General features: G+C 48.7%; 1 protein-coding gene across 1 annotated transcript in view; it reads right to left on the bottom strand.

The window, feature by feature from the left end:
* Positions 1-18,881, bottom strand: part of SLC39A4 (solute carrier family 39 member 4) — a 250,353-nt gene that overhangs the window by 78,587 nt on the left and 152,885 nt on the right. Inside the window, exons 3-5 of the mRNA XM_077271597.1 lie at positions 14,553-14,742; positions 9,206-9,393; positions 8,426-8,600 (exon numbers count right to left, since the gene is read on the bottom strand). Coding sequence (XP_077127712.1) covers positions 8,426-8,600; positions 9,206-9,393; positions 14,553-14,742 — 553 coding nt within the window. The remainder of the gene's footprint in view (positions 1-8,425; positions 8,601-9,205; positions 9,394-14,552; positions 14,743-18,881) is intronic.

Raw genomic sequence — 18,881 nt, 5'->3', positions numbered from 1 at the left:
TGTGGGTGCTGGTCCCCGTACCAACGGATAAGCTTCAGGCAGCCTGGGAGGGCCCGTACGTCGTCCACCAACAGCTCAACCCGGTCACCTACGTGGTCACGCTTGACCACGCTCGAGGTAGGCGAAAGGCCTTTCACATCAACATGATGAAGGCTCATCATGAACGTGAACCTTTCGTCCTACCGGTCTGCAGCGCACCCGAAGACGGGGAGGAAGACGCCCTCCTCGACATGCTGGCCCAAGCCAAGGCTGGTGGGTCCATCGAGGACGTGGAGGTAAGCGCCTCGCTAACTGAACCACAGCGGTTGCAGTTGCAAACCACCCTAGAACCCTTCCGGGTCGTGTTTTCCAACTGACCTGGAAGGACTGAGTTAGCCATCCACGAGGTGGACACCGGGAATCACGCCCCACTACGGCGAACACCCTATCGAATCTCTGACCAGGTGCAGCAGGTTATGCGTCAGGAGATCGATGAGATGTTACAGCTGGGGGTGATTCGACGGTCAAAGAGCGCGTGGGCCTCACCTGTAGTTCTCGTGCCAAAGAAGGACCGGACCACCAGGGTCTGCGTGGACTACAGGGGGCTCAACGCCATTACAGCCTCTGACGCACACCCTATGCCGCGCATCGAGGAGCTGCTTGAGAAGTTAGCTGGCGCGAAATACCTAACCATAATGGATCTGAGTCGAGGATACTGGCAGATTCCCCTGAGCCCCGAGGCGCAGGAGAAGTCCGCCTTTATCACACCCTTTGGACTGTACGAGTCCACGGTCATGCCCTTCGGCATGAAGAATGCCCCTGTCACTTTCCAGCGGATGGTCAACCTCCTGCTTCAGGGACTGGAGAAGTACGCCGTGGCGTACTTGGATGACATTGCCATCTTCAGTCCCTCCTGGGAGGAACACCTGCAGCATCTCGTGGAGGTACTCAGACAAATTCACCGGGCAGGACTGACTATCAAGCCGGGAAAGTGCCAGATGGGCATGTGGGAGGTCCACTACCTGGGGCACCGGGTAGGCGGAGACACCCTAAAGCCAGAGTCTGAGAAAGTGGGCGCGATTGTGAACTGGCTATCTCCCAGGACCAAGAAACAGGTGATGTCCTTCCTGGGCACTGCAGGGTACTATAGGCGCTTCATACAGCACTATAGTAGCCTGGCAAAACCTTTGACGGACCTCACCAGGAAGAAGCTACCCCACATCGTCAAGTGGACAGATGGCTGTGAGGGGGCCTTCCAGGCGTTGAAAACCGCACTGTGCAACGCCCCTGTGTTGAAAGCAGTCGACAGCAGTCGACCGTTCTTGGTACAGACTGATGCCAGGGAGTTTGGCCTCGGTTCTGTGCTCAGTCAGGTTGACTCGGAGGACCAAGAGCACCCCGTGTTGTACCTGAGCCGGAAACTTTTGACAAAAGAAGTGGCCTACTCCACCATTGAGAAGGAGTGCCTGGCCATATTCTGGGCCCTGCAGCGCTTGCAGCCCTACTTGTATGGTCGCACCTTCACCGTGGTGACCGACCACCACCCTCTGCGCTGGCTAAACGCCATGTGTGGAACCAACGGCAGGTTGCTACGCTGGAGCCTTGCCCTACAGCAGTTTGACTTCACCATTGAACACAAAACGGGCAGGGATCATGGAAATGCAGATGGACTGTCCCGCCAGGGTGAACCTACTGAGGTACGCTGGAGGCATACCGAGGGGTTCTGCCTCCGTAGCACACACCAAAAGGGGGAGGTGTCACGATATTGTATGAAGTTTAATATGATCTTGTAGTTTTGTCCTTCAGGCCATGCTGTGGGCTACAAACCCCCCCCCCTTCCCTTTCACTCAGCCAAGAGCTGCCTTGCCAATGTATGTGGGGGGAGTTTTATTGAAGAAAGGAATTTACGACCGGCATAGCTGCATTGGAAAGCTTTGCCAGCTAGAACTGGATTAGAAATCTCTAGAATCCATGAGGGTCTTTTGTTCCATTATTGTAAGATATTGGGCCAACCATTTAAGATAGGAACAGGAAATTACATATTCTTAATCTCCCTCAGTGGATCTATCCGCCACGGTAAGCACGGGCTTCTAACTCCATCTGGTAAAGAAGTAGGGATTTCTCTGTAATTATGCATCACAAATAGGACATATTTGATCTCATTAGAATGCCAATATTAAGACGAGATGAATGCTGGGTTTGTTATGACTATGACATGTTCTGGAGCAGAGATATAGGTATTAGACAAACTTGTGTGACATTTACCTAAACTGAAGAAAGAGGATGGTGATCTTAACTCAACCTTTTTGGTGATATCACCGAGCTACACTTCATAAGTTCTACCCTCACCCCAGCTCAGGGTCTGTCTGCTGGAGTCTGACTTGTAGAGCTGTTCCTACCCAGAGTCCTAATGCACTGGGACAGATGGAAACTCCACTAGCCTGGTTGCCTCAAATGATCTGACCACATGTAAGTGTTATTTGTTATTGTTATCCCTGTATTTTTTATAAATTACCTTGTACATATTTCAATTGTCTCTTCTGTAACATCCAGGTAATATTTGTTTTATATAAAAACACTGCCTTCTTTCGGAGTAAAATATTTAAAGTACTAGTTCGTTCTTCATGCTCTAAAACGTACCCTGTCTCCTGAAGGGAATTACGCACTGTTTTGGGTTAGCTTCGGACCCGTTTAATCGAAGCTGGTGGCAGCTTACCATGTGCAGGCCTTTGGGTGTTGTAGCGACTGCGGCCTTGATAATTATTGTTCCTGCCTGAGCGGGAGTAGTTTATTGCGTCGCTGCAGCATGCCCAATAGCCAGTACATAGCAGGCAGCCTTTCTGGCGACTAATTACCCTAGGTGCAGTACCTAATCTGACCTGAGGGTAAGGGGGGCACCAGAGAGCTGCAAGGTTTAAGTGGAACTGTATGCAGGATATTCATAGATCCCTGCAGTTCATGGTATATTGAAGAGCAGTGGGATACCTAAAATAAGCCCCTGCTGTCAACTAAGAGGTCAATAGCCTTGTGTGTGTTTTTTTTATCACATTGCTAGCAGTGGAGGGATAACTAAGATAAGCCCAATGCACATGTGATAGCCATCTGTTGGCCTAAAGTCACCCTGATCCGTGACGGTCACGGTGTGAATCGTGACAAATTGGTGGCAGTGGTCAGGAATCCTGATAACCTCATACACACACGGCTCCTCTCCATACATCTCGTACACACACTGCTCCACTCCGTACACCTCGTACACACGGCTCCGCTCCGAACACATTGCACACGCTGCTCCGCATACCATGCAAACACACAGCTCCGCTCCATACACCTCATACACATACGGCTCCTCTCCATACGTCTCGTACACACACAGCAGCACTCTGTACACCTCGTACACACACGACTCCGCTCCGTACACATAGCACACGCTGTTCCGCTCCGTATACCTTGCACACACGGCTCCGCTCCGTACACCTCATACACATACGGCTCCGCTCCGTACACCTCATACACACACGGCTCCACTCCGTACATCTCATGCACACGGCTCCACTCCGTACATCTCGTACACACACGGCTCCACTCCGTATACCTCGTACACACATGGCTCTGCTCTGTACACCTCGTACACACGTGGCTCCACTCCGTACATCTCGTACACACACGGCTCCACTCCGTATACCTCGTACACACATGGCTCTGCTCTGTACACCTCGTACACACGTGGCTCCGCTCCGTACACGTCTTACACACACGACTGCTCCATACACCTTTCACACGCTGCTCCGCTCCGTACACCTCTTACACTCAGCTCAGTACACCTCTTACACACACACGACTCCGCTCCGTACACCTTTCACACGCTGTTCCGATCCGCACACCGCTTACACACATGGCTCCGCTCCGTACACGTCTTACACACATGACTCTGCTCCATACATCTCGTACACACACGGCTCCGCTCCGTACACCTCATACTCACGCGGCTGTGCTCCCTGCACCTCGTACACATGGCTCCACTCTATACACCTTTCACATGCTGCTCCGATCCATACATCTCGTACACACATGGCTCCGCTCCGTACACTTTGTACACACACGGCTCCGCTCCGTACACCTCGTACACACACCACTCCACTCCATACACCTTTCACATGCTGCTCTGATCCATACACCTCGTGCACACACGGCTCTGCTACATCCACACTGTAAACACCTCCTGACCTCACACATACGCTTACCCTCCTCCGGCACCATGACAACCAGCTGAGTCCTGTACACGGAGGTCCTCCCGAACATGTGACCCCCTGACTCCTCCCATCCTGTGACTTCATCACAGGTCCTGTGTGCACAGAGTAGCCAATATGCTGCTCTGGGGGTGCAAGGGCTCAGGGAGCTGACCGGGTGATATACACACCTCCCAACCAGTGCAGGACAACTAATGTCCCACCCGGGATCGCGGGCTGACTGTCAAAATCGGGACAGTCCCGCTGGATTCGGGGCGGTTGGGAGGTATGATTACTGCAGGATGGGCTGTATACAGGGGTTGAGAGGAGAGATACTGCGAGATGGGCTGTATACAGGGAGTTGAGAGGAGAGATATACTGCAGGATGGGCTGTATACAGAGAGGAGAGATATACTGCAGGATGGGCTGTATACAAGGAGATGAGAGGAGAGATATACTGCAGGATGGGCTGTATACAGGGAGGTGAGAGGAGAGATATACTGCAGGATGGGCTGTATACAGGGGTTGAGAGGAGAGATTACTGTGGGATGGGCTGTATACAGAGAGGAGAGATATACTGCAGGATGAGCTGTATACAGAGAGGCGAGAGGAGAGATATACTGCAGGATGGGCTGTATACAGGGGTTGAGAGGAGAGATACTGCAGAATGGGCTGTATACAGAGAGGAGAGATATACTGCAGGATGGGCTGTATACAGAGAGGGGAGAGAAGAGATATACTGCAGGATGGGCTGTATACAGAGAGGAGAGATATACTGCAGGATGAGCTGTATACGGGTTGAGAGGAGAGATATACTGCAGAATGGGCTGTATACAGAGAGGTGAGAGGAGAGATATACTGCAGGATGGGCTGTATACAGAGAGGAGAGATATACTGCAGAATGGGCTGTATACAGAAAGGAGAGATATACTGCAGAATGGGCTGTATACAGAAAGGAGAGATATACTGCAGAATGGGCTGTATACAGAGAGGAGAGATATACTGCAGAATGGGCTGTATACAGGGAGGTGAGAGGAGCAATATACTGCTTCGGTTAGGGTACCGTCACACAGTACCATTTACATCGCTACGACGGCACGATTCGTGACGTCGTAGCATCATATGATTATCGCTCCAGCGTCGTAGACTGCGGTCACACGTTGCAATCAGGCGCTGGAGCGATGCCGAAGTCCCCGGGTAACCAGGGTAAACATCGGGTAACTAAGCGCAGGGCCGCGCTTAGTAACCCGATGTTTACCGTGGTTACCAGCGTAAAAGTAAAAAAAAACAAACCATACATACTCACATCTGATGTCCATCTGGTCCCTTGCCGTCTGCTTTCCGCTCTGACTGTCTGCCGGCCGGAAAGTGAGAGCTGATCACAGCGGTGACGTCGCCGCTGCGCTCTGCTCTCACTGTACGGCCGGATCTCAGTCAGAGCAGGAAGCAGACGGCAAGGGACCTGACGGACATCAGATGGTGAGTATGTACGGTTTTTTTTTTTTTACTTTTACGCTGGTAACCACGGTAAACATCGGGTTACTAAGCGCGGCCCTGCGCTTAGTTACCCGATGTTTACCCTGGTTACCAGCGTACGCATCGCTGGATCGCTGTCACACACAACGATCCAGCGATGACAGTGGGAGATCCAGCGACGAAAGAAAGTTTCAAACGATGTGCTACGACGTACGATTCTCAGCTGGGTGCCTGATCGCAGTAGCGTGTCAGACACTGCGAGATCGTAACGATATCGCTAGAACGTCACGAATCGTGCCGTCGTAGCGATAAAAATGCCACTGTGTGACGGTACCCTTACATTCATTTTGTCACCTCTCTCCTTAGAAGCTTTGCACAACAATGCCTTGTAACCAATATTTTTCTCTTTATTGATATACTATTAAATAATGCCTTTAATGAATTTTTCATGAGAGCTGGATTGATTCAGTTTTTCCTTCTCATCGAATCTACATCCTGTGCATTTTGTGAAGTCCTTCTTAAGGGTGAGCCATACTTTTTTCATTTTTGGTCAGGATAGGCTGTATACAGTGAGGTGAGAGGAGAGATATACTGCAGGATAGATGGACACTTGCAGTCTCACATCACTGTTTTGTCAGCAGCAGGTGTCAGTTAGCTCTTCTCGTTCAGTGTTGTTGGCTGCTGGCGGAATGCGCTTTGCTTTATTGTACAGAAATCAGTTTTAATATTGATTTAATGATATGTTTTTGAGCGGTTTGTTCCATATACAGAGTTGTAACATTTCAGTAAAGTCGCCATAGATGTAACAGAAAGAGTAGAGTCCATAGCTCACAATAGAAAGTGGAGAGTCCAGAGCTCACAACAGAAAGCAGAGGGGGAACCTCAACCATAAGGAGACCTGGAGCAGAGAGGGACCTGAAGCAGAGAGAGAGACCTGGAGCAGAGAGAGAGACCTGGAGCAGAGAGAGAGACCTGAAGCAGTGAGAGAGACCTGAAGCAGAGAGAGAGAGAGACCCGAAGCAGAGAGAGAGAGAGACCCAAAGCAGAGAGAGAGACCCGAAGCAGAGAGAGAGAGACCCGAAGCAGAGAGAGAGAGACCCGAAGCAGAGAGAGAGAGACCCGAAGCAGAGAGAGAGACGCGAAGCAGAGAGAGAGACCTGAAGCAGAGAGAGAGACCTGAAGCAGAGAGAGAGAGAGACCTAAAGCAGAGAGAGAGAGAGAGAGACGCAAAGCAGAGAGAGAGAGAGACCCAAAGCAAGGAGACCCGAAGCAGAGTGAGAGAGACCCGAAGCAGAGAGAGAGAGACCCGAAGCAGAGAGCGAGACCTGAAGCAGAGAGAGAGACGCGAAGCAGAGAGAGAGACCCGAAGCAGAGGGAGAGAGGGACCTGGAGCAAAGGAAGAGATGCGGAGCAAAGGGAGAGACCTGGAGCAAAGAGATCCCTGGAGCAGGGGGAGACCTCATCCGGAGGGAGATCTCGAAAGACCTGGAGCAGAGAGAGAGACCTGGAGCAGAGAGAGAGACCTGAAGCAGAGAGAGAGACCTGAAGCAGAGAGAGAGAGAGACCCGAAGCAGAGAGAGAGAGAGACCCGAAGCAGAGAGAAAGAGACCCAAAGCAGAGAGAGAGAGACCCGAAGCAGAGAGAGACCCGAAGCAGAGAGAGAGAGAGACCCAAAGCAGAGAGAGAGACCCGAAGCAGAGAGAGAGAGACCCGAAGCAGAGAGAGAGACCCGAAGCAGAGAGAGACCCGAAGCAGAGAGAGAGAGGGACCTGGAGCAAAGGAAGAGACCCGGAGCAAAGGGAGAGACCTGGAGCAAAGAGATCCCTGAAGCAGGGGGAGACCTCATCCGGAGGGAGATCTCGAAAGACCTGGAGCAGAGGGAGAGACCTGGAGCAGAGGGAGAGACCTGGAGCAGAGGGAGAGACCTGGAGCAGAGGGACAGACCTGGAGCAGAGGGACAGACCTGGAGCAGAGGGAGACATCAACCAGAGATAGAGACCTGGAGCAGAGAACGACCTCTACAAGAGGGAGACATGGAGCAGAGAGAAACATAAAACTTTGGAACCGGTGAAGTTAATGAAGCAGAGTTGCTTGTGCGACTTTTTCTCTTCTGTGTAATATACGACTCACTGGGATGTGAAGGAACCGACTGAACATTGCCCCAATAACAGACAGCAGGACCCCCACATCGCACATTCCCCTAAAACTGTGCTGCTACCTCGGGACCTTGAAATCCATCAGAAACAATCTCACCTGAATTCTCAAGCCACATAGAATTCTGGGTACTCAGCATTAAACACCGCTGCTGCATAAAGCAGGTTGTGCCCATACCTAACTTTCAGGGCCTTTTTTTAGGTGAATAACAAAAGAAAAAAGGAATGTAGTCAGCTTACCGGTCTTAGACTAAATCCCCAGACCTGCCAACGCCCAGCACGGTTCGGGGTGAGCGCCCACAGAAAGTGAAGACAAAAAGAGAAATGATCCAGCTGGAGGTGGAGGCAATTCAGACTTTGTGAGACTCGTCATGACTCGTCATGATCACGAGTAAGACTTCATAGTTCAAACACGTTGATCCTCCTCACTGGTGTGCCAGGTGTTTGCTATGTAAAGATTTTTCTTGTTGAAGAACTATTTATCGCTTTAGTTGTCTAATAAAGTCTCACAAAGTCTGAACTGCCTCCACCTCCAGCTGGATCATTTCTCTTTTTGTCTTTTTTTTAGGCCACCAGTAAGTAGAGACTTACTTTCAGCGGTGCTGAGTTGACCATCAGTGGTCCCGTGCTTGTGATCATCAGGACAGAGTCCAATAAGCTGCTGCTGGATCAGACTGCTGCTCAATTCTCCAAACTTCTCTGGGGAGATGTCCTCTTCTACATTCACCCCATGAATTGTCAGGATGTCTTCAGGGCTAAAGCAAGTCTGGAGAGGAAGAAAGTGGAATCAATGCCTCTCCTGTATGAAACCGCACTGCACAGTACCACTATCATTCCATTGAATGTATGGATCCTGCACAGGACCACTCATGTTTCCTGTGTTTGGAAACTATACAGAGCCTAAATGTTTCTTCAGCTGTTGCACAGTACCACTACCCTTCTTCTCCACCTAAATAGCCAGGTAATTACCTGAACAGGAAACACATGGATGAAGCTCAATCAACACCAAAACTCTGATTGGATAGCTAAACTGTCCATCAATTACTGACAGCTCAGTAGGCCCCAGCACTGTATTGGGCAGCTACACTGTCCATCAGTGACTGACAGCTCAGCACACTCCTGCTCTAGATTGCGCAGTAATTCACTCAGAAAGCTGGAATCCTTACACTTCATTCTGGTGTAACAGCACAATTGTGTCTACAGCTGTTCATGTGAAAGGAGACAACACTGAATATTTACCCGCCTGCTCTTCCTCATTTGTAGTCTTAGGCAGCAGAAGTGTTGATCTCATTTACATCAATCTTGTCCCTTGCAGGTTGTCTATGTCTCCATGTAAAGGACAGATAGGGATGTGACCGACTGTACACATACCTGATCCCAGTGATGTATGTGAATATCACCTCCGCTTGAGCTGCGCCAGCGTCCTTGATTTTCATCTGTTTGGTTGTTGTGATCTTCTTTATGGTCATGATCGTGTTCATGGTCATGATCGTGTTCATGGTCATCACCATTGTAATCTTCATTTAGCAATATAAGATTTTTCATGAGATTAGTGAGTCCTAAAATGGAAAAACATGAGGGGAAGCATGGAAGCATTGTACTTTTTTGATGGCTCTGATAATGAAGGAGAGAAGGAAACAACAAGCTCTGATGATGAGGGAGAGAAAGAGAGGACAGGCTCTGATGATGAGGGAGAGAAGGAGAGGGCAGGCTCTAATGATGAGGAAGAGAAGGAGAGGATAAAGTCTACTGCTGAGGGAGAGTAGGAGTGGACAGGCTCTGATGACATAGGAGATTAGGTGACAGACTCTGATGATGGGAGAGAAGAAGACAAGCTCTGATGAGGGAGAGAAAGAGAGGACAGGCTCTAATGAGGGAGAGAAGGAGAGGACAGGCTCTGATGATAATGGAAAGAAAGAGAGGACAGACTCTGATGAGAGAGTGAAAGAGAGGACAGGCTCTAATGATGAGGGAGAGAAGAAAAGGATATGTTCTGATGATGAGGGACAAAGGAAAAGGTCAATCTCTGATAACGATGGAGAGAAGAGGACAGGCTTTGCTGATGTGGAAGAGAAGACAATCACAGGCTCTGTTCATGAGTGAGAAAAAATGGGACAGGCTCTGATGATGGAGAAGAGAGGACAGGTTCTGATGATGAGGGAGAGAAGGAGATAACAATCTCTAATGGCGAGGGAGAGAAGATGAGGACCGGCTTTGATGATGAAAGAGATGACAGGTACTGATGATGGAGAGAAGGAGAGGTCAGGCTCTGATGATGTGGGAGAGAAGAAGAGGATACATTCTGATGATGACTGAGAGAAGAAAAGGACAGGCTCTGATGATTTGGAAAAGAAGAAGAAGACAGGCTCTGATGATTTGGAAAAGAAGAGGAAGACAGGCTCTGATGATTAGGGTCAGGAGAGGGCAGGCTCTGAAGATGAAGAAGAGATAGAGAGAACAGTCTCTGATGATGGAGAGGAGAGAACTGGCTCTTATGATGAAAGAGAGAACAGGCTTTGATGATGTAGAGAAGTAGAGGACAGGTTATGATGATGAGATGATGATAGCGAGAAGGAGAGGACAGGCTTTGATGATGAGGGAGAGAAGATTACAGGCTCTGATGAGGAAGGCTAGAATAAGAGGACAGGATTTGATGATTAGGAAGAGAAAAATGGGACAGGCTCTCATGATGAGGAAGAGAAGATTAAAGGCTCTGATGATGAGGGAGAGAAAAGCACAGGCTCTGATGATGAGGGGGAAAGAAGAAGACAGGCTTGATGAGAGAGAGAAGGAGTGGAAAGGCTCTGATTCTGAGGGGTAGAAGAAGAGGACAGGCTCTGATGCAGAAGGAGAGAACAGGTATTGATGATGATGATGGGAGAATGACAGGCTCTATTGATGTGGGAGAAAAGAAGAGGACAGGCTCTGATGATGAAGTGATGATAAAGGAGAGAATGAGAACACAGGCTTTGATGAAGAGAGAGAGAATAAAAGGACAGACGCAGATGATGAGGGAGAGACCAAGCTCTCATGATGTGGGAGAGAAGACGAAGACAGGCTATAATGATGATGAGAGACGTTGAGGACAGGCTCTGATGATCAGGTAGAGAATCTGAAGACAGGCCCTGATGATGATGATGAGAAGAAAAGGTCAGGCTCTGATTATTTGGAAGAGAGGGAGAGGACAGTCTCTGATGATGAGGGAGAGAACAAGCTCCCATGATGTGGGAGAGGAGAAATGAACAGGCTCTGATTATCAGGGAGAGAATCTGAAGATAGGCCCTGATGATGATGAAGAGAAGAAACGGTCAGGCTCTGATGATGTGGGACAGAAGACGAGGCCAGGCTCTGATAATGAGGGGGAGAAGAGAACAGGCTCTTATTTGTGATAGTAGGAGAGGATAGACTTTGATGATAAGGGAGAGAAGAAAAGGACAGGCTTTAATGATGAAGAAGAGAAGGAGACTATAGACTTTGATGGTGAGGTAGATAAAGAGAAGATAGGCTCTGATGATGAGGGGGTGAAGAAAAGGACCATGTGAAGCTGAGTTACTCCTCATGGGCAGGCTGTGAGACGGGGTATTCCGAGGTCAGATACCAGGAGGACTCGAAGTACAGCGGGGTAGTCAAAGGCGTGGTCAGGAAACTGTCCGGAGTCAAATGCCAGGAGAGTACATCAAAACCAGGGAGAACAACAAATGGATAGTCAGAGGCCAATGCCAGAGTCAGATACCTAAAGTCACAGAGCGTCAAAAGCCAAAGGGGGTAGCCACCAGAGAAGTCATGACAAATCCAAGGACTGGCAACAGGATCAGAGAAAAGAGACTCTAAGCAAACACATCCAGCTTAGGCAAAACTACAACTGACACTGACTGCTAACAGCTAGCCAGCTAATACCTTGCAAATAATTAAAGACGGGAGGCACCTGAGGAAACGCCCACAGATAACGCCAGATAGAGCAGCATGGCTGACAGCCCTGCACGCCCCAGGATCAGATTAGATGACTGGACTGTCACTCAGAAAACCAACAGTCCAGGACACTCCAGATAGTAAGGCTGAGCTGTCACTCACTAGGCCACAGTCAGTTATGAGATCATGAAAGATAGGCTCTGATGATGAGAGAGAAAAGAATAGGACAAGTTCTGATGATGAGGAAGAGGAGAGGACAGGCCCTGATGGTGAAAAAGAGGAGAGGATATGCTATGATGATGAGGTACAGAAGGGGAGGACAGGCTCTGATGATAAGGGATAGAAGAAAAGTACAGGCTCTGATGATGAGGGAGAGAAGATGAGGACAGGCTCTGATGATAAGGGAGAGAAGAAAAGTACAGGCTAAGATGTTGAGGGAGTGAAGAAGAGGACAGAAGGGAAGAAGAGAGGGAAGGATAGGGCAGGCTCTGATGATAAGGGATAGAAGAAAAGAACAGGCTCTGATGATAAGGGATAGAAGAAAAGAACAGGCTCTGATGATGAGGGAGAGAAGATGAGGGCAGGCTCTGATGATGAGGGAGAGAAGATGAGGGCAGGCTCTGACGATGAGGGAGAGAAGATGAGGGCAGGCTATGACGATGAGGGAGAGAAGATGAGGGCAGGCTCTGACGATGAGGGAGAGAAGATGAGGGCAGGCTCTGACGATGAGGGAGAGAAGATGAGGGCAGGCTCTGACGATGAGGGAGAGAAGATGAGGGCAGGCTATGACGATGAGGGAGAGAAGATGAGGGCAGGCTCTGACGATGAGGGAGAGAAGATGAGGGCAGGCTCTGACGAGGGAGAGAAGATGAGGGCAGGCTCTGACGATGAGGGAGAGAAGATGAGGGCAGGCTCTGACGATGAGGGAGAGAAGATGAGGGCAGGCTCTGACGATGAGGGAGAGAAGATGAGGGCAGGCTCTGACGATGAGGGAGAGAAGATGAGGGCAGGCTCTGACGATGAGGGAGAGAAGATGAGGGCAGGCTCTGACGATGAGGGAGAGAAGATGAGGGCAGGCTCTGACGATGAGGGAGAGAAGATGAGGGCAGGCTCTGACGATGAGGGAGAGAAGATGAGGGCAGGCTCTGATGATGAGGGAGAGAAGATGAGGGCAGGCTCTGATGATGAGGGAGAGAAGATGAGGGCAGGCTCTGACGATGAGGGAGAGAAGATGAGGGCAGGCTCTGATGATGAGTGAGAGAAGATGAGGGCAGGCTCTGATGATGAGTGAGAAAAGATGAGGGCAGGCTCTGATGATGAGGGAGAGAAGATGAGGGCAGGCCCTGATGATGAGGGAGAGAAGATGAGGGCTGGCTCTGATGATGAGGGAGAGAATGGGTTATGCTGATGAGGTGAAAAGAGGCAATGAGGGATTGAAGGAGTGGACCTATCAGAGACTGCAGTAGCAGTAGAGGGTTTGTGGTCACCATGATAACACTCCACTAATTGTCTCCCTTATTCCCCAATGGTCAGTAGAATAATAATTGAGGGTCCGACCTTTTTATGCCTTTATGCCCAGCTGGCTCCCCCATACATGTACATCTGCAGCCTTCCATCAGGTGAGAGCGGGAGCGGCTGTGGTGCTTCTTCCAGTGCTCGGCAGCACCGTCTAGACGCAGGACATCATGCCATATAGCAGGAAATGTAGATTTCTCTGGTTGTCAGGAATGTCCCTATATGCCAACTACAGCTGCAGGGGGGCTTCCTCTAATAGGGTCCTTTAGGGCTTTGCAGAATTGTTAATTGCTTGGGAGCGGACTGCTCATATAGGGGCTACAGCAGTTATTTTGGCTTTTACTGGTTATATGGGGTGCACTGGTTTTATGGTTTATATTTGTTACATAAGGATGCACTGGTTATATGGTTTATTCTAATTATACAGGGGTTCTGTTACGATCCATTTTTGTTCTGCGTGGCAGCTCTGGTTCCGCTATGATTTAAATGTAGCTTTTTTCCTTTTAGGCCAGCAGGCGTTAATGTCAGTTTTCCTTGCTGGCTGTGAACTGCAATTGCAGACTTGCTCGGTCAGCTGATGTGGGTGGTGACCACTCCCACCATCCTTTATATAGTCACCTGATGCATCAGCTGACTGTCAGTGATAGAGCAATATATGTTGTCCAAGCCTGGAGTAAGGAGCTGTCTGGTTGCAGTGGTGAATCTGCTGGTTTCATGAAGTTCGTGCTGGGTGCCTTTCTTCTGCTGTGCGGTGCTTTGCAGCAGAGAAGACTATTAAGCTAAGCTTGGTGTTTTCTCCTTGTCTGTCTCGTGTTTGTCACTGTCCCCTGTGTTGTACCATTTGCAGTGGTGAGGCTAGCGTCCTTGCTGGCTAGTGCACTAGCCAGGGCAGTGCTAGGTGATGGCGAGGGACAAGGTTCCTGACAGTGGTGGGGGGAAGGACCCACTTAGGGCGTTATGGAAGTGCAGGGACAGGCTCAGGTTTGAGCAGGAGGTGACCATCCCTCATTCCCTATCAGTAGGATCTTCCGCTCTCCATTTTCATCCTGTTGTGTGTGTCTCATGCCATCTGCTGTCCGACCCCCTGTTGGGTTGTTACATTTCGTGACAGGTTCACTAGTTATATAGTGGTTCACTATGAATATTGAGGTGTATTGATTATATGGTTTATATTCATTATATGGGAGTGTGCTGGTTATATGATTTATTTTAATTATATAGCGGTTTACTAGGTATACAGGGGTGCGCTGGTTATATAGGACTATTCCGCTATTGAAGTACCTCGTCTTCTTACCTGTTATGTTTAGGCCGTTTTTGCCATATGACTTGTAGACGTACTTGATGAAGTAATCAGGGGGTGGCAGGATGGTCAGGCAGGTTCCCTCTAGAACCACTGCTAGCAGAGCTTCCTCAATCATGGGGGTTACTTGATGTGGATCAGACGTCATGTTTAGGATTTGTTCTGCATTAACACATTCCCCAATCTGAAAAAAAATTGAAGTGTTCATCTAAAGAAATGTTTTACTAACAACAATATTCCCAGATCCTCCTATCTGAAGACAAACTTAGGACCATTTATGAGGCCATGTCTCCTTCTCTTCCTCCTCTCATCTAATGATCGGTCAACTCTGCTCGCCTGATGCTGTGCTTCACACCTGTCTTTTCTTTTTCTACCCTCACCCCATTCACTTACCATACTGCCCATATGTCCTACCTAATGGAATTATCCAGAGGTGTATTTTGGATTTCTTTCTCCAGGTGTAACAAGAAAACATGAAAAAAATGAGTGCAAGATGTGCCATTAATGAGAAGAGACAGCCATCTGCTGGCCAGCCGAAATCAAGCGGAACCAAAGCTGTTATGAACTGGTGGTTTAGGAGCAACATGGACGAGCTCTGGAGGAGGTGGTACCTGAAAGCTATCTTGCCTCAGAGAAAATTCCCAAAGGACAGACAGCCCCCCACAAATATTGACTGTGAGTGGAGAGGGAAATGACATACACAGAATGAAACTAGGATGTAGCAAAGGAGGCCAATCTAGCTAGATAGATAGAACAGGACAGAATACTGTGCGGTCAGTATTAAAAACTAGAAAAATCCACCACAGAGTTTACAAAAATCTCCACACCTGACTAAAGGTGCGGAGGGTAAATCTGCTTCCCAGAGCTTCCAGCTTAACTGAATAAATCCATACTGACAAGCTGGACTAGAAAAAACCTAGAATGTGCTGAACGATTAAGTCCACAACAAGTGGAATGCAAAAGAACAAAGCAAGGACTTATCTTTGCTGAACTGGTCAGAATATCAGGGAAATCCAAGAGAGATGTGAATCCAAGCAGGAACCATTGACAACTGGCCCTGGCTGAAGGACAGAGCCAGGATAAATAGCCGAGCCAGAATAGACGATCAGTGGAAGCAGCTGCTGACTGCTAAATCCAAGAAGCAGCAGTTCCACTTAAATCCACCGGAGGGAGCCCAAGAGCAGAACTCACAAAAGTGCCACTTACAACCACCGGAGGGAGCCAAAGAGCGGAATTCACAACACAAAGCCTGCTGGAAGATTTGCAGGGGGAAGGACCTTGTGTGCTGGCCCGGATCAGGTGACCCACTGTAAGGACTTCCCTGATATAAAAGCCCAGTGCTCCAAACCACAAGGAGATTTGGCGCCAGGGAAGAGAGCGGGGCAGACGTGCTCCAGAGATACCGCTGAGACAAGCGTGACAGGCCTCAATGGGAAGACTGTGCTACCCGGGAGTCAATCACCACCGGGCCAGGTCTGGATCTCCCGGAAGATATCCATGAGTATGATTTGTGCTGGTCAGAGCCATAATCTGTGTCCTGCGCTGGTCAAACCTCCAAGGTCTGACTACGCTTGTTGAGAGTTGAGGCCTGGTCCTCTCTGCCCTGAGCCCGAGAGACTTTTCCCGAAGGTGAAGCCGAGGAGTGCAGTGCGGCACCTGGGAGAGAGGAGGAACAGTGCGAGTGAGCAGGGCCGTCACTTCCAGCCATCACCTACAGTACCGTGGTCGGCTGGGACTGGGACTACATGTTGGGAGGAGGCCGGTTGGTGCATGGGAGGCTCAATGGGCTTTAATAGGCTATGTAAGGAAGAGACTTGCGGCCTAGCGGGAAAACCCGGTGACCCCTGCTAGAGCCAGAGCTTCAAGGGATAACTCACATGGTGAGTCCCAAGACTAGGCGCACCACTAACACTAAGTACTGAGAGACTTTTCTAGCTTGTTCGTAACCTGTTGTAATTCCTATATTCTTAAATGGCAAAGTTACTAACCCTAATTGTTTAGAAGTTATTGTTGTATAAAAATACCAATATATCAATCCCTGGCTGTTTCCACCTCGTGATCTCTGTACATTGCATTCAGGCACCTGCATTACACAGGGTCAAAGGTTGAGCTAACTACCCTAGCCCTACATCCAAACATCCTTGCCAAAGCAAATGGGCCTGTTGGTGCCACCCTGTCTTAGGCTCCCAGGCACATTCCACCCCTCTAATAACAACACCCTGACATTGCTCTCTCCTTACACTGGGACAAATAACTATTTGATACACTGCCAATTTTGCAAGTTTTCTCACCTTCAAAGAATTTTCTAATAACTGTGCCAATAGTTTTTGCCCTCTCACCAAGCTGCCTGCCTGTTGTCCTGTAGCCCATCCCAACCTTGTGCAGGTCTACAATTTTGTCCCTGTTGTCCTGAGACAGCTCTTTGGTTTTGGCCATGGTGGAGAGGTTGGTGTTGATTGATTGTGTGGACAGTGTCTTTTATACAGGTGCAATTAATACAGGTAATGAGTGCGGAGTAGGAGGCTTCTTACAGAAAACTAACAGGTCTGTGAGAGCCAGAATTCTCGCTGTTTGGTTGGTGAGCAAATACTTATTTCATGTAATAAAATGCAAATTAATTATGTAGCAGTCCTACAATGTGATTTTCTGGATTTAATCTTTAGATTCTGTCTCTCACAGGTGAGAAAAGTATAATGTTACAGGGTATATATACTAGATTCCTTGTTAGGGCGTTGATCCAGGGAACTAGTCTGATTGCCGTATGTGGAGTCGGGAAGGAATTTTTTTCCAAAAGTGGAGCTTACTCTTTGCCACAAGGGTTTTTTTTGCCTTCCTCTGGATCAACATGTTAGGGCATGCTAGGCTATGGGTTGAACTAGATGGACTTAAAGTCTTCCTTCAACCTTAATAACTATGTTACTATGTAACTAAGTGTACCTACGATAAAAATTACAGACCTCTCCTTTCTTTGTAGGTGGGAAAACTTGCAAAATTGGCAGTGGATCAAATACTTATTTTTCCCACTGATTGCACCTTTTTCTCCATTCACCATAGAAGTACATAGTTTTTTGTAATGGTCGCGATATTCCAGTTATAAATATGTGCAACTTTTATCCAATGAACCACCTCCATACCACAGTGCGTGCCTGCACCTCAGTCCATCGGGAACATTCCCTCATCCCTCCATTGTATTCTTCACATTTCCTAATCCATAGTGAGTTATGTTCTCCCCGTCTCCTTATCCCTCCTCAATTGTCTTCTTAAAATCTCCTTACTTAGTCCTCCATCATCTTCTCCACATCTCCCCATTCCTCAATCATCTTCTCTGTATTCCCTTGTCCCACCTTGTAGTGTCCTCTCCGCATCTCCTCATTCCTCCATCAACTTCTCCACATTTCCTCATCACTCCAACTTTTTCTCCACATCCACTCACCACCTCAATCTTCTTCCCCATCTCTGTAAATCATGCACCGAGGGTTTTGTTCCAGAAACAGCGGAGTCACAGACGGGAAAAGAACCAAGTTCACAAAGTCCACTTTCTGTAACTACTTTACTTAGGGATGAAATTATTCCTACACAGTTTTGATAACCACACAAAAAGAACACATCAAACAAATATTTCACCAGAAGGCTATTTCTTCTGTTCTGAACAGTTCGGTACCCAAGAGAACTGTTTCTGTTGTAATTAGTGATGAGCGAGTGTACTTGTTGCTCGGGTTTTCCCCAGCACGCTCGGGTGTCCTCCGAGTATTTGTTAGTGTTCGGAGATTAAGATTTCATCTCCTCAGCTGACTGATTTACAGCTATTAGCCAGCTTAAGTACATGTGGGGACTCCCTAGCAACCAGGCAACCCCCACATGTACTTAGCCTGGCTAGTAGCTGTAAATCATTCATCTGAGGCGATGAAAACTTAATCTCCGAACACTAACAAATACTCGGAGATCACCCGAGTGTGCTGGGGAAAACCCGAGCAACGAGTACACTCGCTCATCACTAGTTGTAATCTCTACAGAAATATACCTGTTGGCATGCCCGTTTAAACCGGAGTTACAAGCCAAAGTAATCTCTGCGTTAGAGGGCGATGCCAGGCATATGTTGATGGTGCGCTCTGAATCTGAAAGGGACAGTATAGAAAATAGATTTGCTCTGTTGGAAAGGGTCCATGGGACCCGTGTGCAGGTGGTGCAACTGAGGAGCAGATCCTTAAATTGACTGCCATATGAGGGGGAAACACTGATGTGGAACGTCCTTCAGTAAGCAATACAAGAGATCCAGAGACATGACCCAACAGGCATGGGCATCTTTCAAGAGCTGGATCGGCA

The sequence above is a fragment of the Ranitomeya variabilis genome, chromosome 6, assembly GCF_051348905.1.
Source record: "Ranitomeya variabilis isolate aRanVar5 chromosome 6, aRanVar5.hap1, whole genome shotgun sequence".
Lineage (NCBI taxonomy): Eukaryota > Metazoa > Chordata > Amphibia > Anura > Dendrobatidae > Ranitomeya > Ranitomeya variabilis.
Note: the sequence above shows the minus strand (reverse complement) of the source record. Positions and strands in the feature narration are given on the sequence as shown.